Here is a 23,472-nt window from a genome sequence, read left to right on the forward strand (position 1 = left end):
CCGCCCACCCCGAGCTTCACTTTGGATTAGCATTTCCCCAAGTGCTGGCCATGTGTCCCAGCCTGACTTTGGGACCATCCCCACTGCATTCGACAGCACCGAGTGCCCTGTGAGCCCTCACTCCCTTTTCCACTTTCTCTCCATCCTTCTGCTTCTGTTAGGGAGCAAGTTCCCGTCAGGTGGGGGCTCTGGAGCCCTCCCAAACACCTGCTAATCTCCCTGTTTAACAAAGAGGGCAGGTCTCTGCCTCACAGCCCTGGCACCCCACGGCACCGACCCAGAATTCAATGCAATCGTTATTTTTACAGTTCCCTTCTGTTTGTGGAAAGTGATACTGGTTTCCATTCACAATAATGATATGGCATTTCCTGTGTTAGAATAAATTGTTTTAGGTTAAAAAGAAAAAGTTGATAGTATTAAGTAAATAACCATCCAAGTGGTGCTGGGATGTAGCCCAAATCTGGAGGGAAAGAGGAGAGCAGCCGAAACTGGGAAACTCGAGGAAGCGTGGGGTCCCTTCCTTCTCGGATATGTGGGGAGCCTTCTACTCCCAGAGGAGGAGGCAGAGCCCTGGGGCTCCCCACATCTCCCAGAACTGGGCCTGCCCCCAGGATGCCCTCGAGTCTAAATGAGGGGCTCTTGCTCACTTGTCACCAGGTCCCTGTTGATAGTGCAGGAGCTCTCGGGGTGAAAAGCCCTTCCTGGGGCTTAAGACAGGCAGGTGGGACCCCCCCTTCGGTCACCTGACAGAGCCAGCCCACCCCAGACTCAGGGGGCTCCCCAGTAGCCTTCCTGGGTTTTGTTTTGGTTTTCCCATCTCTTTCTGGATCCTTTTCTTTCTCCTTCTTCGGCTCTCTTTATTTCCCTGCATCTCCCTGCTCATTTCTCTCTCTCTCTTTTCCCTGTGTGCCTGTTTTGCTTCTTTCTTTTTCTCTCCATCCCCCTCTCTGTGTCTCACTCTCTGTCTCCCTGACATGCTGTCTCTCTGTCCTTCTTTCCCCCTTCTTTAGTTTCTGTTTTGTCATGTAAAGCTCACAGATTTCAGAACCAGTCAGGCTTAAAACCATACTCTAGAATGTACTCAAGGTCACTGAACCGTACGCTTACAAATGGTTAAAATGCTAAGTTTTATAGAATGTGTATTTTACCACAATTTAAACATAATTTTAAACAATAGATTTGGAGTCCCATGCTCACCCAAAATATAAAAATGGAAAAAGGAATTTTTTTTTTTTTTTTTGGAGACAGAGTCTCGCTCTGTCACCCGGCTAGAGTACAGTGGCGTGATCTCGGCTCACTGCAACCTCCGCCTCCCAGGTTCAAGCAATTCTACCTCGACCTCCCAAGTAGCTGGGACTACAGGCGTATGCCACCACGCCAGGCTAATTTTTTGTATTTTTAGTAAAGATGGGATTTCACCGTGTCAGCCAGGATGGTCTCAATCTCCTGACCTCGTGATCTCCCCGCCTTGGCCTCCCAAAGTGCTGGGATTACAGGCGTGAGCCACCACACCCAGCCGGAAAAAGGAATTTTTAAGGGGAAACAAAACAACACATATTTGCCAGCTGTCCCCACTCTTTGGCTGAGTGACCCTGGGGAAGTCACTTAACCTCTCTGAGCCCCAGTTCTTCTCTTCATAAACTGGGAAGTTGACTGAAGGTCCTGGTGAGGGTAGAGCCAGGTGGTGCACACATAGCACAGAACAGCATGCCAGGGCCCAGCAGGCAGTCAATAAACACCTGCTTCCTCTGTCCTCTTTCTGGGCTCTCCTTGGCCTCTTTCTCTCAAATGGTCCTTACCTCTCTGCCCACTGAGCCCCTCTGGCCTGTATCAGAGGTCAGCCATCGGGGTCCAGGCAAAGCGAGGGAACAGTGTGCCTGCTGGGGCCCCTCACAGGCCGTTAGTATAGTAATAATAACCCTGTGATTATTACTAATCGTAACAGCATGGCTCTCACCAACCCTGCCACGAGGCACACAGGCCCTGCCAGCCCTAGAAATTGGGGCACTGTTGTCCCGATTAGCTGCAAATAATGGGCAGAGCTTCCTTGGCAGTGGTGGGGCCTGATTCCACTTCAGCCTCATACTCTCTAGCCCTGGTCTGAGGCCTGAAAACACAGAAGAGGACAGCTGGGGGCCAGGAGAGGTAGAATAGGCCCCCATCAGCTTATGCCAGATCGGGGCAGGCAGCCCAACCCTGGGTGTCCTGGGCCAGGCATTGCCATGCTTGGGGGGGCAGTCTGATGCTGGGTCTCAAGCCTGGGAGACCAAAGGTCCCCGTCCTATGCTCCCTGCATCTCTGCTTGCTGGTGATCTTGAATGAGGTGTCGCGCCTCCTCCCTGGTGGTGGTTTCCTTCTGTCCAGCTATTGGTACTGCTGAAACCTTCTTGCATGGATGACCCCCTTAAAAGGGCCCACTCTTACAGGTTCACAGTCTGGTAAGCAAGGGGCAGGGGCTCTGCTCCCTGGGCCATGCAGCATTGACTGTGGAGCCAGCCTCTGGGCAGCCACGGCAGGCAGGCACTGTCACCCACCCCTGAAGCAGCATCTTCCCTGGATGGCATACCCCTAGCCACCTCCCATTTAGATCCTTGGCCATCAGGACGGGGCTGTCCCCCGTGTCTGGACTCCCTGCACAAGGACCCCACCCTCCTCAACAATAGGAGAGTTACAGCAATGACTTCATCAGGAGAGGTCCAGAGAGGAGTTGTGGGGCCGGGCGCAGTGGCTCACGCCTGTAATCCAAGCACTTTGGGAGGCCAAGGCGGGCAGATCACAAGGTCAGGAGATCCGAGACCATCCTGGCTAACACAGTGAAACCGTGTCTCTACAAAAAATACAAAAAAAAATTAGCCAGGCGTGGTGGCAGGCGCCTGTAGTCCCAGCTACCCGGGAGGCTGAGGCAGGAGAATGGTGTGAACCCGGGAGGCGGAGGTTGCAGTGAGCCGAGATCGCGCCACTGCACTCCAGCCTGGGCGACACAGCGAGACTCTGTCTCAAAAAAAAAAAAAAAAAAAAAAAAAAAAGAGGAGTTGTGGGCGAGGGGACCAAGCTCTAACCTGGGAAAGACACCAGGGAGCTAACCTCTGCTCTGCAGCAGCTTGCCAGGGGACTTGGTGCCTGCCATCTACCCTCTCTGGGCCTCAGTTTCTTCAAAGGTAACAGAAGAAGCTGGTTGAGATCCAGATGACTTGCCAGAGTATATTTATGTCGGGCCCGGGCTGGGTGCTGTGGCGGAGTAGTCAGCATAACTTGTCTAGAGTTTACCTTGAGAGTTTACTATGATGAGGGATCTGAGGCTCAGAGAGACTGAGTAACTTTGCAAAGGTCACCCAGCTGGGGGTTTGAGGGTGGGGCCAGAATGCAAACCTGTCCAGCCATCCAACCCTGTCCTTACCCACCATGCCACCGGCTGTGTGTACCTTAACAATCCATGGTGCAATGAGAGGATGAGATAGGACACATCGTGGCAGGGAGGAGCAGCTTTAGAAATTCTGAGACACAAGGCAGTCAGGGAGGCTTCCTGGAGGAGGAAGAGGCCTCTGTAACCTTTGGGGAGGAACTTCAGATGAACGTCCCCATTCCTGGCAGGTTCCCCCCTTTCCTGAGCATGGAGGGCTTCATTGAGGGATGGTTAACAGAAAACCGAGTGACCCCCTTGTGTAGGCTGGTAGGTCCCATTATGTAGGGAGTTGCCCACGCCCTGACCAGGGAGCCATTGAGAGATCAGAGGCTCCCTGGGGGAGAGGGACTTGCTCAGCTCCAGGCCCACGGGGAGAGCAGGCATCCCGCCTCTGCACATGCTGAGCCCCCTTTCAGTGCCAAGCCCTGGGCCACAGCAGTGAGCAGGACAAAGCCCCATCTTGTTCTCCTGCAGGAGACAGACATTTAACACATGAATGCGTCCATAAATAATCTGAGTCCAGCTAATAGTGGGTGCTGGGAGGAGACAAGGCTGGGTAGGGGAGTGATCGCTGCATAGACAAACTTCCGGGCGCAGTGGTGGGGGTGCCGAGCAGTGCTGGGAGAGCTGTGGGGGAGGCGCAGGGTGGAGGGGGCTTTCCTCGGGAAGTGAGGCTGATCTGAAATCTGGCAGGGACTGGGAGGCCACCGGGCCCAGAGGAGACAGAAGAGTTCCAGGCAGGGGACTGATGTGCAAGGGCCCCGTGGCTACAGAGCCAGGGAACATGAGGGCCTGGAAGACACCCGGTGAGGCTGCAGTGGGGTGGAGACGGTGGATGCACAGTGCAGCTCAGAGCCGCTCCTGGGGATGACCCTACCGGCCTGCAGGCCACTGAGACCCTGCATGAAGGGTCTCATAACAGGGGGGAATGACACACCACTTGTGCATTTTGGAGATGACACTAGCTGCCAGGTAGAAGACGCATTGGAGGGGCAGAGGGCTTGCGTTAGCCACTGCAATGTGCAGGTGAGTGGCCATGAAGCTCGGGCCAGGGTGGAGACAGGAGACAAGAGGAATGGAGGGAAAGGGGCACTTGGGCAAGAGAGCCAGCAAGACCCGAGGTGGAAAGCGGGGGTGTCCTGTGCCTCACATCCTTGCTTTGCCCCTGCCCCCTGACGGCTCTCTCTTCTCCTCCCAGGCCTGCAGGTGCGTGAGGTGCAGATCGAGGTGTCGCGGCAGCAGGTGGAGGAGCTCTTTGGGCTGGAGGATTACTGGTGCCAGTGTGTGGCCTGGAGCTCTGCGGGCACCACCAAGAGTCGCCGAGCCTACGTCCGCATCGCCTGTACGCCACCCTGACCCCCACCCCGTCCCTGCAGGAACCTTCCCCATCCCCAAGGATGCTGGAAAGGGAACTTCACATCTGTGGGGCCTCCTCCAGCATCCCTGGCTGAGGATGCCCATGGCAGAGACATCCCAGCACATGGATGCCAGCTCAGAGAGGGCTCCTAGACCCAGAACCTAGGCCTCTTTTCATCTACTTCTGTATAAAAGAAGCTGGCGGCTTCCTCCTCCATCCTGAGCCACTATGTGCTTAGGATCCCAGAGTCAGGGAGGGAACCCTGTTCCCCCAAGTCTGCCTAGTGAGGCCCCTCCTTTGGAGAAGAGGAAATTTCCCAGGCAGACGCCAGGTGGGCCCATCAACAGTTCCCTGGGTCTGCACTGCCACCCAGTGGCCACAGTGTAGCACATCAGGTTCCAATCCTGCCGGCACCTGACTGCCTTGGGACCCTCTCGCTTCTCCCAGACCTGCGCAAGAACTTCGATCAGGAGCCTCTGGGCAAGGAGGTGCCCCTGGACCATGAGGTTCTCCTGCAGTGCCGCCCACCGGAGGGGGTGCCTGTGGCCGAGGTGAGCGGGGACGTAGGGACCACTGAGCACGGCCCTGTGGCCATGCCTGCGGAAGCCAGGTAGTCATGGTATTTACCACCAGCCATGGTGCTAGTCTCCCAGAGCCCTGCCCCTTTCACGGATGAGATCGAGGCTTGGGACAGAGAAGAGAACTGCCACCTCTGCAGAATGCAGCAATGCCAGATCCCAGCTGGGTCTGCCACAGGCATAACCCCACGGGATGGGGTGGCTAAGGCAGAAATCCCCAGAACTCAGGGGCTCCTTAGGTAGACCTCCAGCTCAGTCTCTATCTCCTGCCCCACCCAGCACCCATGGCCCCAGCTTTCTGGATGCCAAAGGATTCCATCATGCGTGTGTGTGTGTGTGTTCTCCCCCACGAGCTCATCACCCCTTCCTGAAACCACACAGTCTTTGGATTGCTGTCCTCTCTCGCCATCCTTACCTCTGTTCCAGACATACTCCCTGCACTGGTGGTCCAGGGATTAGAGCTGCATCTCAGCTTTGCCCCGTGGAGTGGACGGTTGGGGTAGTTAGGACCCTGACTTCCAGCCTGGGATCAGCCCTCTCTGATCCCAAAACCGTGCATTCATCACTCAGCCTCTCCCAGCCCAAACCCTCCTCTGTGCAGTGGACTCAGAAAAACACCCCTGGCCCATACATGCTAGATGCTTGGCACGCTGGTCTCTGCAACAGCCCTGCAAAGTGGATGTTACCATTCCGTCCTACTGCAGGGAAGCAGGGCTGGGAGGGGCCCAGTGGCCACCTAGGGTGAGGCAGCTGGTGCGTGGCAGAGCTGGGGTTTGGACCCAGGTCTGCCAGACCCAGGGACCTTCTCCTGTCACCTCCCAGGCTTTTCATCCTGGCTAGCAGAGCCAGGAGGAGTTAATGATGAAGACAGATACTCCTGGCTAGCGCTTATTTAGTTAGCTTAACTCAACTTCCTCTGAGCACTGTTCTCGGCACCTTACACACGCTAATTCATGTAATCCTCGTGATGGATCCCTATGGGGTAGGTGCTATTCAGTTCCATCTTGCAGTTGATGAAATTGACGTCCTGAGTGGTAAGTCCCCTCCCAAGACCACCCAGCTGGCAAATGGTGCTCTTAACCCCAGAGCTGTACAGTGTCCAGTGCTATAGTCCCACCAAGGCCCCGCCTCACTGCCACGACCATGGCGTGGACCCAGGTAGAACTGCCCTTCTTCTGTTTATGATCAAACCTGCCCTGGGCCCTCACTGCCCCTTCACCCCCACTCCTGCAGGTGGAATGGCTCAAGAATGAGGATGTCATCGACCCCACCCAGGACACCAACTTCCTGCTCACCATCGACCACAACCTCATCATCCGTCAGGCCCGCCTGTCGGACACTGCCAACTATACCTGCGTGGCCAAGAACATCGTGGCCAAACGCCGGAGCACCACTGCCACTGTCATCGTCTACGGTGCGGGCCTCTCGCAGTGGGAGGGGCAGACACAGCCAAGGGAGGGAGGAGAGAGCCTGGGGGTAGGGGGGACCCCTGGATTGGTAGGGAGGATGCAGCCCAGAGAGGGGAAGTGAATTGACGAAGATCACAACACAGCAGAATTCATGGCCAAGTTGGGCATTCCTAGGTTCCCAGCCAGGAGCACTCCCCAGTTCTCAAGATGCCTTGCCTAACTCTGAAGGAGAAGACCCAATTCTCTCCAAGTCTGGGGGCTGAGGCAGGGCCCAGTCAGTATGTCCAGAAGCCTATTGTCCTGGTAGAGTTAAGGACCGATGCCCAGGCTTGTGGGCTGTTCTCTGCTGCCCCCTTGGGCCCCATGGGTGGGAGGAGTGGAGCCACAGCTGAGGTGACTTTACAGAGTTTTAGAAAGAACCATGTGCTAGGTTCCAGCTGCAGGCAGTCCCAGGCCCCCATCACTCCCGGGGTGACCCTGGGGAAGTGGCAGCCCTTTCTGGACCTTCTTTGCCATCTTACAATGAGGTGGGGCATAGACAGTGACTTTCTGGGTCCCCTCTGGTGCTGATGGTTGCAGCCCAGCTCTACCTGCCCCTTCTGAGACCCTCACACTGTAGGCAAAAGGGGTCTCACCAGGAAGGCCAGGCTTCAGCAGAGGGGCCTTGTCAGGGTGAGGGATGGGTCTGGGGGAGGGCAGAGGGCTCCAGAGCCAGGCCAGCCAGTTGACAGCTGCCGCCTTGCAGTGAATGGCGGCTGGTCCAGCTGGGCAGAGTGGTCGCCCTGCTCCAACCGCTGTGGCCGAGGCTGGCAGAAGCGCACCCGGACCTGCACCAACCCCGCCCCACTCAACGGAGGGGCCTTCTGCGAGGGCCAGGCGTTCCAGAAGACCGCCTGCACCACCATCTGCCCAGGTAAGGAGGCTTGTCCATGTCCAGCCCCACCCTGAACCCTGTCCCACCTTCTGTATTGTGTGCCAGAGCCAGGACAGCCATTCTCTCCCCAGCATGGGGAGTAGAAGGTGCTTGTCCTGAGCCCACAGCCGGCTGCCCAGGCTGACTAGATGCTCTGATCTCTGACCAATTATTCTGCCCTGGGCTGCTGGTGAGATGGAGGCAGAGGCTTTGAGGGATAGCCCCTTCTCCCTGACCCTCTAGCCTGGGCTCTTCTGCCCTCCAAGCTGAGCGTTCTCAGTGTCAGCGTGTCAGCCCCAGGCCAAGGTTTCAGAGCTCCCCAGCCTCAGGGACAGCCTCTTGCCCCTAACTATTAAGACACACCGTGGCCACAGACCCTATTCGTACTGACAGTCCTTCTATTCCTCTCACTCTCTGTGCGGCCCCTCTGCTCCCCTACCACCGCACATGTGCTGTGTTCTCTCCTTTGGGTTGTATGTTTGTGCCTACACTGTTTTTCTTTACCCTGGGTTTGTGTCTGTGTGTCTACATCATGCACTGGGCTATATTGTGTTGATGACCTTATACATCTATCTGTACCCTCTTTGTCCACCTGCCAGGTACATCTGGCTGTTCATTGGCATGGGGCTATGTGGATATCATGTGGATTTCTGTGTGGCACACATGTGTTCTGGGTTCATTTCCTTCCACGATGTGTATGCATGCATGTGTGTTGGCACATTGCTGTGTTCTGCACGCATAACTGTGTGCACATGTCTCTGCGTGCACATGCTCCTGTATGGCATGCTCTTACAGTTGATGGGGCGTGGACGGAGTGGAGCAAGTGGTCAGCCTGCAGCACTGAGTGTGCCCACTGGCGTAGCCGCGAGTGCATGGCGCCCCCACCCCAGAACGGAGGCCGTGACTGCAGCGGGACACTGCTCGACTCTAAGAACTGCACAGATGGGCTGTGCATGCAAAGTGAGTCACAGGGAAGGTGGGGCCCTGGGGGTGGGGACTCTGGAGCCATGTAAGGGTCCCCCAAACCTGGCCCCACGCCTCAGTGCTCGGCCTGCAGCGCGGCAGTCCTCAGGGCCTCTGTCCCCCCACCACATCCATCATCTCATCTCATCCTTCCCATTGCCTTCTCTGCCACCCTTTCCCTGTCACGTATGTCATTGTCTTTCCCTTTATTTCCCTTGACAGATAAGAAAACTCTAAGCGACCCCAACAGCCACCGTAAGTCCCATTTCATGGCTGTCCTCTTTCCTCTGGGGGATCCCTGGTTCTCTTTGGCTGGCTTTTCCCGGGATCAGGGTGCAGGGCAGGGAGAGCTGAAGGTGCCCCCCTACCCACCCCCCATGGGATCATCTACACCTGACACTGCATGTGTCTGCATCTCCATCACCGGCAGACAGGCAAACCCTTGGCTGACAGAAAAGAAAGGCCGTAGGACACCCTACTGAGCTTCCTCTCATAAGAGGGGAAACTGAGTCTCAGAGAGAAGAAGGGACTTGGCCAGAGACACAGGCAAGAAATAGCACAGCCAAGATTTGAACCCAAATATTTTTATAGCCAAAGCTGGTGTTCTTGACCATATGGCCTTGGCCCTCCTCTCTAGGCCAAGGCCGGGGCATCACCACTCCAGTCCCCCCTCATGCCCTTTGCTGTACCTCTCTGCCCCAGCAGCTGGGCCAAGCCTTCCAAATTGTCTTTGATGCCCACTGTCCTGCGTCAGCTCTGGAGGGCTCACACTCCAGCCCCAGAGGCTGCGCCACCACTGCAATCATATCAGAGCAGCAAAGCCACTTGAGCAGATTGGCCCATGGTAATTAAACCACAATTTCCAGTTAGTTCTGGAATCATAAAATCAGTGAGGCCCTCGGCCGAGCTCACTGGGGGTCGGGCTGGGGATGATTCGAGTGTAAATCCCCAGGCAAGTGGCCCCAGTGTTAGTGAGGGCATTAGGAGGCAGAGCCAAGCTGGGGGAACCATTTCTCTGCTGAACCAGGAGCCCAGCCCTGAGGGGTCCTCTAGGGAGCCCAAGAGTGAGGGCTGCTGAGGAGAGATACAGGGGGACAGAAGTCGGAAGTGGGCAGACATCCAGGGCTAGGAGCCATGCCCTGACTTGCTGAAAGCCTCAGGCTGACCCCAAGTGCAGGGTGTAGAGGAGTCCAGGCAGAGGAAGCAGGCCTGCTTCTCTGAGGGCCCCCCGGGGAGGGAGTGCATGGACAGGTGCTTCTTGGAGCTCCCAAAGGAAGCAAGGGGAAGAGCAGCCATCTTGGCTGCCATTTTTGCTCTCCCTGAACTGCCCAGTGTGGAAGCCACCAGCCACATTCAGCTGTTTAAACTTATATTTAGCTTAATTAAAATTAAATAAATTTTTAAATTCAGTTCCTCAGTGGTACTGGCCACATTTGAGTTGTTCAGGAGCCATATGTGACTAGTGGCTGCATACGGGACAGTGCAGACACAGGATATTCCACCACTGTAGAAAGCTCCACCAGACAGCCCTGCTTCAGACCCTGCCACTTTGACCTTGAGCTTGCTGCCTGGCCATGTTTGCCTGGGGGAGGAAAGTGTAGCCATGGGTTGCTTCCCTGGGCCCATCCTTCTCCCCACATGCTCACCTCTTCTCCACACCACATTGCTGTGCATCTCATTCCACTTCTTCAGCTCCCCGTCCCTCCACCTTCCACCCTCAGAGCATGGAATGGAAGAAGAGTTCAGAACAGCTACTTACAAAGATAACAGAGCCAGAAAAGCTTATCTATATACAAAGATAACAGAGCCAGGGCCTTTGGTCCTATGGAAATTGCTACAGACTCAGAGGTTTCAACCCCAGCACTCATAGGGCAAATTATGTAGCCCCAGTGACTCTGAACCCCAGACCCTCTCTCATCAGCAGCGAGCGATGAGTTAACACATGGCATGAACATGTTTGTTCTTTTCTTTCTCATGCCACAACTAGGAGGGCAGTAAGGCAGGGACTTCGAGCCCATTTTACTGATAGACAGGTTCAAGGCTAGCCCGAGGTTGCCAGCCTGTGTAGACGGGGCTCAGACTGGAACTCAGCACCGTGCTGGTTGGCCCTGGGCCCTGCCCTTTCCAGGGACCCAGGGCCTCCCTAATTCTCCCAGGGCCTGGTCTCTGTGCTGCCCCTCATGTGGTCCTCTGTCCCCGCAGTGCTGGAGGCCTCAGGGGATGCGGCGCTGTACGCGGGGCTCGTGGTGGCCGTCTTCGTGGTCGTGGCAATCCTCATGGCGGTGGGGGTGGTGGTGTACCGCCGCAACTGCCGTGACTTCGACACAGACATCACTGACTCATCTGCTGCCCTGACTGGTGGTTTCCACCCCGCCAACTTTAAGACGGCGAGGCCCAGTAAGAACTCGAGGATGTCTGGAGTGGTTGGCAGAGGCAGGATACCCAGAGGGCTCTGGTGGTACCCAGACCAGAGCCAGGCTCCTGACTCCCTCCCAGGGTTTTTGCAGAGTTTGCTCTAGAGATAACTATGTGGATGGGTATGGATTAGAGAACTACAGAGGAGGAAGGGAGTGACCCAGGCTGCGGGATTCCCAAAGCTTCCTGCAGCTGGCAACAACTGGGCCTTTCACAGCTGGACATTTGGGTGGGATTTTGCAGTGGGAGCTGGGCCAGTGAGCTGAGGCACAGCTGGGTCTGACTATAGCCCCCACTCCTGCAGGCAACCCCCAGCTCCTACACCCCTCTGTGCCTCCTGACCTGACAGCCAGCGCTGGCATCTACGGTGGACCCGTGTATGCCCTGCAGGACTCCACCGACAAGATCCCCATGACCAACTCTCCTCTGCTGGACCCCTTACCCAGCCTTAAGGTCAAGGTCTACAGCTCCAGCACCACAGGCTCTGGGCCAGGCCTGGCAGATGGGGCTGACCTGCTGGGGGTCTTGCCGCCTGGCACATACCCTAGCGATTTCGCCCGGGACACCCACTTCCTGCACCTGCGCAGCGCCAGCCTCGGCTCCCAGCAGCTCTTGGGCCTGCCCCGAGACCCAGGGAGCAGCGTCAGCAGCACCTTTGGCTGCCTGGGTGGGAGGCTCAGCATACCCGGCACAGGTGAGCCCCTGCCCTGCTTGTGCTTCAGCCTGGCCTTAGCACCTCCTCTGTGGACTGCCCCAACACCCATCCAGCAGAAGATAGGGCTGCTCTAATCCCATCTCACAGATGGGGAAAGGGAGGCCTGGAGGCAGGAAGTGAGTATAAAATAGAGAGGTCTGACTAGAAAAGCTAGGCTTCAAGCCTGCCTGTGCCCTCACTAGGGCAGAGGAACCTTGGGCCAGCCACCTTCTAAGCTTCAGTGTCTCTGTTGTGTGAGAGAGAATAGTCCTACATAGTTCAGCAGACTTACAAAGCACTGTCCTAGAACTAGCAGCAGAGGGGCAGGGGCGCCCATTTTAGTTTGCAAAGCCAGCAATTAACAGCTTCACAGCATCATATGCTAAGCTAGGAGTACTTGGACCTCCAGACCCCATAGCAATGTCAGAGAACCCTGTCTTCCTAGACAAGCCAGCACTGGTCAGTGGCCTGGCCTCTGCTTGCATCCAGTCCCCAGACCCTCTCTTCCACCCCTGGCTGGAGACTACCTGGAGCTCAGGAGATATCTTTCTCTCCCAGCCCCAAGCTGGGGCCAACTTCCCAATCGCTTGTTCTCCTAAGCTCCTCGACTCCCTGCTGACCTCCCTCTCCCCCTAGGGGTCAGCTTGCTGGTGCCCAATGGAGCCATTCCCCAGGGCAAGTTCTACGAGATGTATCTACTCATCAACAAGGCAGAAAGTACCCTGTGAGTAGAGCCCCAGCCCCTGCTCCTTTTTCTTCCTCCCATCCCTTGCTGCCTGCCCACACATGGCTCCCCTTCTAAGCCTGATGCCAAGACCAAACAGTCCTCCCAAGGAAAGCATTAATCTTACTGTGTCCGTATTTAAAACTTGCAGAACCAACACCGTAAATTGTAAAACTCAAAGGCAGTTGACAAGCTGGCTACAAGTATGACAAAGGGCTGAATATCCTTACTATGTAAAGAGATTTTGTAGATCAATAAGAAAAAGTAAACATCTCACTGTGAAAATGGGCAAAGGATATGAACACGTGATTCACACACACTCTCTCACACAAACATACTGGCCAGTAGGTTATGAGAAAATGTTTAGTCTAATTTGTAGTCAGAGAAAACTAATGAAAACGACCACAAGGTATACTGGGATTTTAAAATTATTATTATTAAGGAATTTGCAAGGACCTTTTTCCAGATAATACCCTCTTGCCGGCAAGGGGGTGGGAACATGGCCTTCTGTGGCACGTGGGCGGGAGTATAGATTGGAACCAGCTCTCTGGAGGGCATTTTAGTGTGACCTATTGAAAACCTTCCAAGATTACAAAACCTTGGAAAATTTAAGCCAGGAATTTTGAGCTATGATAATGTTGCAGTGGAATAGCAAAAATCTAGAAACAACCTCAAGGTTCATGCCATTTTCTTTGCCTACTTTGCCCCCATGACCTCTGGGAATGCAGAGCCCTGAGTGGCAAAGAGCTGCCCTCCACCTCCCAGGCCCTGGGCAGACTTGGGAGCCCAGCAGGAGCCTGCACCTTTGCTGAACTCTTCACTGCCTCTCTCCTACCCTGTGTCCTCCCCCAGCCCGCTTTCAGAAGGGACCCAGACAGTATTGAGCCCCTCGGTGACCTGTGGACCCACAGGCCTCCTGCTGTGCCGCCCCGTCATCCTCACCATGCCCCACTGTGCCGAAGTCAGTGCCGGTGACTGGATCTTTCAGCTCAAGACCCAGGCCCACCAGGGCCACTGGGAGGTGAGGAACCAAGGTGAAGGCTGGCCCAGCTCTCCCAATCTGCCCAAGGAGGCAAAAGAAAGCCCTTTTCCTCTGGCCCAGCCTGAATAACCGTGATCACTACCCCACCCTTGCTGTCCCCTACAGGAGGTGGTGACCCTGGATGAGGAGACCCTGAACACACCCTGCTACTGCCAGCTGGAGCCCAGGGCCTGCCACATCCTGCTGGACCAGCTGGGCACCTACGTGTTCACGGGCGAGTCCTATTCCCGCTCAGCAGTCAAGCGGCTCCAGCTGGCCGTCTTCGCCCCCGCCCTCTGCACCTCCCTGGAGTACAGCCTCCGGGTCTACTGCCTGGAGGACACGCCTGTAGCACTGAAGGTAGGGCCAGCTGCAGGTGCCCACACAGCCCTGGCCGGCCAGCTGCATGATCCCTGCCAGCATCCCCCTCCCCAGGCTCATGGGCCCTCCCAGGAACCCCTCCCTGCCACCAGCCTTATTAGGTCCCGCATGCGGCCCTCACACACTGAAACAGCCTTGGGCACAGGGCCTGCCTCACCAAGATCCAGGTTAGAGGTGGGAGGCAGACCAGGGATCCCTGAAGGCTCTGATGGGGTCTGCCCCTAGACTGAGGGAGTATCAGACTGAGAGGGGCTTGGGCTGGTGGGGAGGGTCTCTGAGAAGGCTGACACGTAGGAGTTTCAGCAGAAAGGAGTGAAGGGCATTCCAGACCGACAGAAATGACTGCGTTTCATAGGCGTTTCAGCATGACCGACTAAAAGGCATAGAGAATGTGTGAATGTGAGGGCGGGTGAGATGGGCAGCACTCAGCTTCCCGGGAGCCTCAGGGCCCGTGCCAAGGAATTTGGAATCCACCCGGCAGGAAGGGGAGTGGACCTGGTAGACACCTGTTCACAGGTGCTCTTTAAAAGCCCCTGTGGCTATACTCGGGTGGGTAGATGAGAGGTGGAGAGGCCTGTTGGGAAGCTGGGGCCGGACCCTGGGCCACAGGGAGTGGCAGCAGCCGGGAGAGGCGGGGCTGGATGCTGCGTGTGCTCAGTCAAATGGACAGAACCAGTGACTGATGGGATGGGCAGTGGGAAGGGGAAGTTAAGGCTGACAGCCAGGCTCCTAGCATATGCAGAAGGATGGAGAGCAGTGCCCCAAGTGAAGGAAGGGTCATGCAGATGAGGGGTGGTTGGGACCGGAGGGAGGGACGGGGAAGGGAGGGTCTTTTAGCACCTAGAGCCTGACGATGGCAGGTATGGAGCCGTGTGTTAGCACCACTGTCCCCTGCCAGCCTCAGAGCCCTTGTGCATTCCCCCAAGTGCTCCTCCCATTCTCAGGAGCTCAGGCTCATCCTGATGTAACCCTGGAAGCATACAGACACTTGGCCATGTGTGAGCCCCTTCCCCTCCCTCCTCCCATCTGCCCTCCTCAGCGCCTCCTGGTCCTTTCCCATGGCTCCATGCACCTTCCATTCCTGCTTCCTGGCCCCGTCCAGCTCCTTCATCTCCCAGGCTCATGGGACTTGTCCCAAAGCCCACACTGCAGACAACATAGGTGAAAGGCCCATGGGAGAAGGAGTGTCCCCTGCTGGGAGGACCCTGGCTTGAGATGCCAGTGGCCCTGTGATGGGTGGGAGATGCCTGGGAAGTGCTCCTGCAGCTGGATCTCTTGGTCCTGGGGCATTGGCTAATGGCCAGCTTTGGCCAGAGAGTGGTATAGAAATCAAGAGAGAAATTACCAGGTTTGAGCCTGATGGCATTCTTTGTTTATTCAACCCTCCATCCATTATCCATTCATCTGTCCATCTGTTCATCCATCCATCTGTCTTTCTGTTCATCTGACCATATACCCATTCAGTCAGCAGCCCATCTGTTTACCCGATCATTGCTCGTCTATCCATTCATCTTTTCTTCCATCTTTCTATTCATACACCCATCCTTGTATATCCACCTGTTTATTCATCTGTCTATCTTTCTAGCCATCAATCCATTTATCCATCCATCTGTCCATTTATTAGTTTCTCTAGCCATACGGTCATCTATAGATTCATTCATCTAGTCATCTTTCCCACTGTCTGTCCATCTATCCATCATCCATTCATCTTCTCACACCATAAGCCCTCTGTGAGCTCTTGCAGATGCCCAGCCATGCACTCAGATGGGCTCCTGCCCCCTGCCCCGTAGAGTGCAGCAGAAGAGGCCCATCAGCCAAGTGTGATGGGTTCCCCTTCCCCATGCCCCTGGCCCACAGGAGGTGCTGGAGCTGGAGCGGACTCTGGGCGGCTACTTGGTGGAGGAGCCGAAACCCCTGGTGTTCAAGGACAGTTACCACAACCTGCGCCTCTCCCTCCATGACCTCCCCCATGCCCATTGGAGGAGCAAGCTGCTGGCCAAATACCAGGTGAGGGCTGGGCTGATGGATGGGGAGGGGCACCACTTAAGGGCTGCCCGGGAAGACCAGCTCCCTCCCGGGCCCTGTCTCCTGGCTCTGTCCTGTGGCCTTACCCCTCCCTGGGTCTCTCACTGTCTCTGTCTCCTCCCACCCCAGTCTCTAGGCTCCCAGCCATCTCCAGGCACGTCCCCAAATTCAGGGCAATGGGCAGCCACATGCACACTTCTGCCCTGTCACACCCTCACACGCACAGACGCCTATGCCCTTCATCCTCACAGAGGCTCCCCCCCTTCAGGGCATGCCCGCTGCCCACCCAGCAGCACCTGAGACCACAAGGCCCCCCAGCCCCTGACACACACACACCTGTGCCTTTCCCTACCCACCTTCAGCTCCCTTCTGGAACTGAGGGCCTGACACCAACTCAGCTGGCTAGCTTAGGGCACTTGACCCCTCCCCATCTGGGTGGAGAGGCCTGAACTGCCCCCCGAAGCTCCCAACCCTCCCTGAGCCTCCATTTCCATGAGGATAGGGCAGGCTGGCCTCGCCTGCCTGGTCCTGACCCCCTCCTCCTGCAGGAGATCCCCTTCTATCACATCTGGAGTGGCAGCCAGAAGGCCCTCCACTGCACTTTCACACTGGAGAGGCACAGCGTGGCCTCCACAGAGCTCACCTGCAAGATCTGCGTGCGGCAAGTGGAAGGGGAGGGCCAGATATTCCAGCTGCACACCACTCTGGCGGAGGTGAGGGAAGGGGGGGCCACATATTCCAGCTGCACACCACACTGGCGGAGGTGAGGGAAGGGTGGGGCAGATATTCCAGCTGCACACCACTCTGGCGGAGGTGAGGGAAGGGGGGGCCACATATTCCAGCTGCACACCACACTGGTGGAGGTGAGGGAAGGGCGGCCAGATAGTCCAGCTGCACACCACGCTGGTGGAGGTGAGGGCCAGAGGACACCTCTAGGGTTTGGGGCTGGGCTGCAGCACACAGACCCCTGTAGTTCCCTCTCACCTCCCAAGTCTGAGCAGGGATTTGGTCACGTTTGTCTAACAAGCGTCATTTATTGATTGAGTGCCATTCATATGCTTGGCATATACCAGAAAACTTACATGATCTCACTAAATCTTCACGAGCACCGGAAGATGCATGACAGATATGATCCCCACCTGGGAGGTGAGAAAGTAGGTTTTAGGAAGGGCAAGGATTTGCACACAGTACATCAATGGCAAGACTGGATTCGAACCCAAGTTGATGCAAGGACCAGGCCTATGGTTCTCAACCATTAAAAATCCGGATTGAGATTTAAAAACCCAGGCCACCCAGGGTGGCAACACTAGATCCTCCTCTTGGGGCATTGTAAAGAGCACTGGATACAGGTCTGGACCCAGGTCTGCTACTAACTTGGCATGTGGCCATGAGCAAGCCACTCCCTTTTTCTAGACTTCACTTTCCACCTGTACAAGTGGGTGCATGTGGATTAGACTGTGGCTGGGGCTCCTTGGGGCTTCCTAACTATGAGGCTGCATCTGCATTTGCCTGGGGCTTTAGGTAAGCATGGTGCACCCCCTGAGGCCTGAAGGGTGGCCATGCAGGCCTTGCCCTTGGGAACTGATCCTTCAAGGGAGAAGCCCCTGCCTGAACAGTGGGAGTCTGTCCAGAGGAGGTGAGAGTGACTCAAGGCTCAATGAGCTCACAGTCCAAGGGGAGAGAGGCTGGAGGGCAGATACCCAGCGCTGTGCCTCTCTCACTCTTGGCCCCCGCCCTTGCAGACACCTGCTGGCTCCCTGGACACTCTCTGCTCTGCCCCTGGCAGCACCATCACCACCCAGCTGGGACCTTATGCCTTCAAGATCCCGCTGTCCATCCGCCAGAAGATATGCAACAGCCTAGATGCCCCCAACTCACGGGGCAATGACTGGCGGATGTTAGCGCAGAAGCTCTCTATGGACCGGTGAGTATCCCAAACCACAGCCCATCCCCATCTGCCTTCGTCCTCAAGGTCTCACAGGGGCAGGCAGGGCAGGCAGCCTGACAGCCAAGACCATCTGCCAGACCAGCTGCCCTTTTGCCACGATTTGTGGCAAATCAGGAACTCAGGATTGGATATGCAAAGTTCAAGAATACTGGTCCCTTGAGGAGCATCATGCTCAGAGCACTGATCCTCAAGCCAGGCAGACTCTCAGACCCTGCTCTTTTCCCATTGTGTGGGGATAACGCTCCACCTGCCCATCTCACGGAACAGCAGGAGACTTAAAGCCAGGGCATCAGCTCGGTGCTATCATTGACAGCACCTGGTATCTAGGACACAGAATGTGCTCCGGAGATGCTTGCTGACCGACCAAGATACACTTTGGTGTCGAAACTCCTTTGGAGAACTTCAAATGCTGGATAAATATAAGGCCAATGATAATAAATATTATACTTATTGAAAGATGTGTAATAAATCTGCATTGAGCAGATGCTTTAGGTAAGACATTTTACTAGAAATGAATAGGACTAACAAAGATGGCTAAGGCTTTGTTCCTCCTATCAGGGGAGTTCATGGGAGCAGGAGGGAACACAGGTGGGAGGAATGACCACATGCTAGACGTGGTCATTCTCTCTTGGGGCCAGTGTCTTTCGATGATAATAACGATGATGATGAACAAGATGGTTACATGCTAGAGACAATGCTAGACCCTTACTTTATATGATCTTAGATCTTATTGAGAGGTAACTGGCATTGTTCCCATTTTAGAGACAAAGAGACTGAGATTCTGAGCCATAGGTTCTGACTTGCCCAGAGCCACACAGACTGCAGCACAGTAGCTGGAATTCAGACCCAGGACAGTGGGACACCAAAGCTCACAGCCTTCCCACGTCCCCTTGTGCCCCTTCACCCCCAGGCTCCGGGGAGGGGCTAAGTGCTTGGGAACCTCAGTGCCCTCCTTCCCTCTGCCAGGTACCTGAATTACTTTGCCACCAAAGCGAGCCCCACGGGTGTGATCCTGGACCTCTGGGAAGCTCTGCAGCAGGACGATGGGGACCTCAACAGCCTGGCGAGTGCCTTGGAGGAGATGGGCAAGAGTGAGATGCTGGTGGCTGTGGCCACCGACGGGGACTGCTGAGCCTCCTGGGACAGCGGGCTGGCAGGGACTGGCAGGAGGCAGGTGCAGGGAGGCCTGGGGCAGCCTCCTGATGGGGATGTTTGGCCTCTGCTTCCTCCCAGTTCACAGCCAGAGTTGCCTCTCCTCCTCTTCCCCAACCCCCAGACCACGACCAGCCTTAGAAAATCCATGTACTCTGTTGTTAGAGGGCCCAGAGTTCCTTCTCCATCCCTATTCTCTCTCTCTTGGCCTGAGATCTCTGTGCAGGAACCAAGATGGGGCTGAAGCCTCTGGAGGCAGTTGGTTGGGGGCAGGCAGGAGGCCCTCCCTCCACCTGCCCCCCCTCAGCCTGGTAACTTCTGGGTTCCATGGGTTTTAGTTCTGTTCTTCGTTTTCTTCCTCCGTTATTGATTTCTCCTTTCTCCCTAAGCCCCCTTCTGCTTCCACGCCCTTTTCCTCTTTGAAGAGTCAAGTACAATTCAGACAAACTGCTTTCTCCTGTCCAAAAGCAAAAAGGCAAAGGAAAGAAAGAAAGCTTCAGACCGCTAATAAGGCTCCAAGAAGAAGAAAAACACCAAAACCACAAGGGAAAAGAAAAACCCAGTTTCTTAGGAAACGCAAATGATTTATTATCCAGATTATTTGGATAAGTCCTTTTTAAGAAAAAAAAAAAAAAGAAAATGAAAAACAACACACAAAAAAATAGAAAACTGTTTTCTTGAGTGTGGATGAGAATGGGCACGCTCACACTTCTGGCCAGGAGTGAATGTGCCTGTGTGTGTGTGTGTGTGTGTGTGTGTGTGTATACATGTATGCGTGTGCATTGAGGAGAGAGAGACTGAACAGAGAGTACTTTGCTGCTAACGAATCCATCTTGGACTAAATTCTGACAAGGTCTCAGTTTCCCCAGTTGTGCAGGGAGTAGGTCAGACAGGGTTTTCACTGTCTAGATTTAGCTGGTTAGATTTTTCTCTAAAATCTTAAGCAGATGCTGCATCCATAAAGCCAAGAAGTGCTGAGGGCTGGAGTGGGTGAGCCCTCCCTCCCACAGCCCCAGGGAGATACGTCTGGACTCCTGGGAATCTGGATTAAGAAAGTTGGGATGAAAGAGGTAGACTGCTCAGGCCAGCTGTGAGCCAGGGAGAATGTTCCAGTCTGGTTTTGGTCTGGTGGTGTGTAGAAAGGGATGTGGCCCAGAAGTGGGACTCAAACAGAGAGATGAAGTAGGGGAGGACAGTCCTCCACAGGCATCTCTCTCCTGGGGGCTGGATAGCTTTACCCTAGGGTGGAGCCAGCCCTGACACCCTCATCCCCTCCTCAGCCCAGCAGCCTCTAAAGCAGCGTGGTGCTCTCTTGATGGCCAGGAATCCAGAATCTGCCCTTCCCCAGCCTTGGTTTCTCCTTCTGTAAAGCAGAGTGAGGGCTGAGAAGTCTTCTCTAGCTGCAGAAGCCTGAGCTTCCCAGTGTCAGTCAGCTCTGCGACGTGGGAGGCTTGGAGGAGGGTGGCCTGGCTGTGCTTTGCATGCCCAGGAGTGGAGGAGGAGGCTGAGGAGCTGGTTTCTCAGCTCTGATCTCCACAGGCACCTCCTATAACCCTCCTCTCACCCACCCCGCTACAGTCTGGGAGATCTGAAATAACCTTTCCCAGTGGGCGGGGTTGCCAGGGTTGAGGGGACGGCACACACCACTCCCACCCAACCTGTTCCAGGGGCCTGCATGGCACAGGATGAGTCCCTGCCCTGTGCAGCTGCCTGGCAGTGGCTGGGACAAGGATCTTGCAGCCAGCACAGAGGCCTCATCAAAGGCCTCTCCCTCTTGGCACTCCAGGCAAGGCAGGTGCCAGCTTCCCCAACACCTCCAGGCTGTGACCCTAGGGCGTGACCCAGCAGGCCTCTGAGCAGCCACTGGGACCCGTCTCAGCACATCCTGGCCTTTGAAAGTCTGGTATCCTGAGAGAAGGGCAGGTTTTAGGGCCGCAGTTCCAGCCAGCATCCCCAGCCTGGCTTCCCTGCCATGGACTCAATAGCTTGTGGGGCTTCTTACCACCCACCAGCTCCGCTGGGGTGCGGCCTGGCTGTGGGCAGAGGAGGACTTGCCTGGAGATTTGAGAGAAGATTCCTTCTACCAGGGCTGCTGAGGGGCCAGGCCTGCATCAGGGGCTGGGCCCGGAGGCTGAGACTAAGGCTCTCAACCCTGGTGCCTCCATGTGGATGCTGCCTCGGACAAAGGCAGTGAGCCTTCCCTGCCAAAGTGCCCATCCCATGGGCTCACCCTCATGGTCACTGTTAGCCCATGAACACGTGTGGGCCTCAGTCACGTGGCTTTGAGGGCAGTCTGACCAGGCTAGACCACACGTGCCGTGACAGGGGGTGCCATTCCCCTCACAGGCTCTAATGTGCCCACATGCAGCCTGGCAGTCCAAAGACCAAGAATCAAGATGCAAATCTGCCACTAAACTGCTGTGCGACTTCAGGCATATCACTGCCTTTTCTGGGCTTCAGTGTCCTTTTCATACCTAGAAGGCTGCGGTCTGAGGCTCTTTGGGTTCAGACACACTGTTCTAGGCTTCTGTAGGGGACCCTGTGATCTGCTGTGCCCCTCCTCCCTGTTCTTTTCTGTCCTCCCCGCCCCACCCTCAGAAGCTGCTTGCTCTGCCCCCAGGACAGGAGCTTGACGGATGAGCTGCAGCCAGCCACCCAGGTGCCATTTCCAGTCTGACTTCCGGAAATGTGCACCATGTCCTAGAGCACAGACCCATTGGCTGGAGCCTCCTGGGAGGGTTCAAACCGTCCAGCTCTATGAGAAATGCCCAGAAAGGCTTTGCCGACTCCATCCGTCTGTGGAGGCTGCCTGCCTCCGGGGTGGGATCGGTGGTTTCTCCTCTAATTCAGACCCAAGAGGTAGCCCCAGAGGGCATGTACCTGGTGGGAAGCAGCTCAGGTAAACCTTGGGGGTTGCAGGGCCCTTACGCAGGTGTTTCTATCTCTCTCTTTTTTGGGGCGCGTGTGTGCTGCGCGTGTGCGTGCCTGTGCTTTTCTCTGTGGGCACATCAGGGTGCCCCTCAGAGAACACGTGCACGTGTCCCCACCTGAGCAAGTGTGTGTGTGTGCTCCTCTGCGTCCCAGGTTTGGACGTCTAGAGTTTGGTGTGCCTGTCTTCTGCCCTCCCTGAGCCCACAGGGTCAGTCAGCGTATCTTCTACGTGCCTCTCCCTCTGCCTTCTCTCACAGTGCCCCCGGCTCCAGAGCTCAGGGGTAGGGGTTCTCCTGAGGGTGCAGGGGATCCTCCTCATCTCCTGGACTCTCCAGGGCACTCTGGTCCCTATTCCCCAGCTCCTAGGCAGCTGAGCCGGGTCCCTTAGGGGAGGTGACCAGGAGCTTCGGTGCAGGGAGCTCTTGGTGGGGCGAAGGGCTGGACCCCTGCCAGGTCTGTGGACATGGTTATATGCCCGGGAGGGGGTGGTGCAGGGCCCCAGGGATGGCCCCCAATCCCACCTCTGTTTATTCTGTAAACTACAACCTACAAATAACCTTTAGCATTCCTATTGTAACAAAATTAATTTTTATGAAATAAATTATATTTCCTAGTCTAATAAAATCCGGGTTGCATTTGGCTGTCTTCCTGTTGGTAATTGGGAATGACTCTTGCTTTTCTCAAAATTCCATGGAAGGTGGAGGTGTCACTGTCAGTTCAGAGCTATCTGACCCCCAGGAGATGAACAAGCCCAACTGCCTCATTTTACAGAAGGGAAAACTGGCTCAGAGAGGGGTAAGGACTTCCCTAGAGTCACACAGCAAGGAGGAGCCCGTGGTCCATCTGGATCCCGGTCCTTGTGCATCTGGATCTGTTCAGGAGTTTGTCGTGTGAGTCTGCCAGGGGCTAGGTAATGGGTGAGAGGGATGACACAGAGATGAAGCCCCAGCATCCCTGTCTGTCTCTGAGGAGTTCAGAAGGGGGCATCTCCAAGGGTGCTGAGGCTGTGAGGTCAGTTCAGAAACCTCACCTAGGATATATGACTATTGTGCAGGCTGAAAGGGAGTGATGGGCAGGTTGGGATCATATGACTCCGCCCCAGGCTGCCAGGCATGGTTGGGCAGGTAACGCACTGGGCAAGAGTACCATATCTAAAGGGGAGGGGTGGCTCCATTCCCATGTATGTTGTAGATTTGTGTATTTGCTGAGATGTTTCCAGCAGATGGCAGTAAAGGGTCTTGTGCTAATAAAAGCAGTACCTTGCTATTGAGGAGAGGGTGCCTTGTTCCCATGTGCACAGACGTGCTGTAAGAAGACTGGCAAGGGTCCCATTTCAGCTGGTCCCCTCCACCCTGTGGACCTCGTCTTTCCCTTTATGCGTTGAGTCTGGCCTGAGAATTTCCCAGCATGGATTGCCTGCTCCATGAGTAGATTCTGTGGTGTCTTAAGTTTGGGGTGAGAGCACCCCCTGGCCCCATCTTGGACAGTCATGTTGCCCAATCAGCGTGTTAAAGGCTCTGAAAAGCCCTGCAGGAAGCAGCTGGTCTCATATTAACAC

General features: G+C 55.6%; 1 protein-coding gene across 3 annotated transcripts in view; it reads left to right on the forward strand.

The window, feature by feature from the left end:
- The window catches only part of UNC5B (unc-5 netrin receptor B), an 89,482-nt gene extending 66,944 nt beyond the window's left edge, over nucleotides 1-22,538 (forward strand). The window contains exons 3-17 of one of the 3 annotated variants that reach the window (XM_055274597.2): nucleotides 4,602-4,745; nucleotides 5,208-5,311; nucleotides 6,572-6,752; nucleotides 7,493-7,660; nucleotides 8,456-8,620; nucleotides 8,846-8,878; nucleotides 10,826-11,020; nucleotides 11,343-11,732; nucleotides 12,369-12,456; nucleotides 13,309-13,477; nucleotides 13,604-13,837; nucleotides 15,716-15,865; nucleotides 16,432-16,596; nucleotides 17,626-17,807; nucleotides 18,798-22,538. In XM_055274597.2, coding sequence (XP_055130572.1) covers nucleotides 4,602-4,745; nucleotides 5,208-5,311; nucleotides 6,572-6,752; nucleotides 7,493-7,660; nucleotides 8,456-8,620; nucleotides 8,846-8,878; nucleotides 10,826-11,020; nucleotides 11,343-11,732; nucleotides 12,369-12,456; nucleotides 13,309-13,477; nucleotides 13,604-13,837; nucleotides 15,716-15,865; nucleotides 16,432-16,596; nucleotides 17,626-17,807; nucleotides 18,798-18,963 — 2,534 coding nt within the window. In that variant the 3' untranslated portion in view covers nucleotides 18,964-22,538. The remainder of the gene's footprint in view (nucleotides 1-4,601; nucleotides 4,746-5,207; nucleotides 5,312-6,571; nucleotides 6,753-7,492; nucleotides 7,661-8,455; nucleotides 8,621-8,845; nucleotides 8,879-10,825; nucleotides 11,021-11,342; nucleotides 11,733-12,368; nucleotides 12,457-13,308; nucleotides 13,478-13,603; nucleotides 13,838-15,715; nucleotides 15,866-16,431; nucleotides 16,597-17,625; nucleotides 17,808-18,797) is intronic. The other 2 variants (XM_055274598.2, XM_055274599.2) reach the window with 2 other exon arrangements.
- Nucleotides 22,539-23,472: the final 934 nt, after the last annotated feature.

This window comes from Symphalangus syndactylus, chromosome 4 (genome assembly GCF_028878055.3).
Source record: "Symphalangus syndactylus isolate Jambi chromosome 4, NHGRI_mSymSyn1-v2.1_pri, whole genome shotgun sequence".
NCBI lineage: Eukaryota > Metazoa > Chordata > Mammalia > Primates > Hylobatidae > Symphalangus > Symphalangus syndactylus.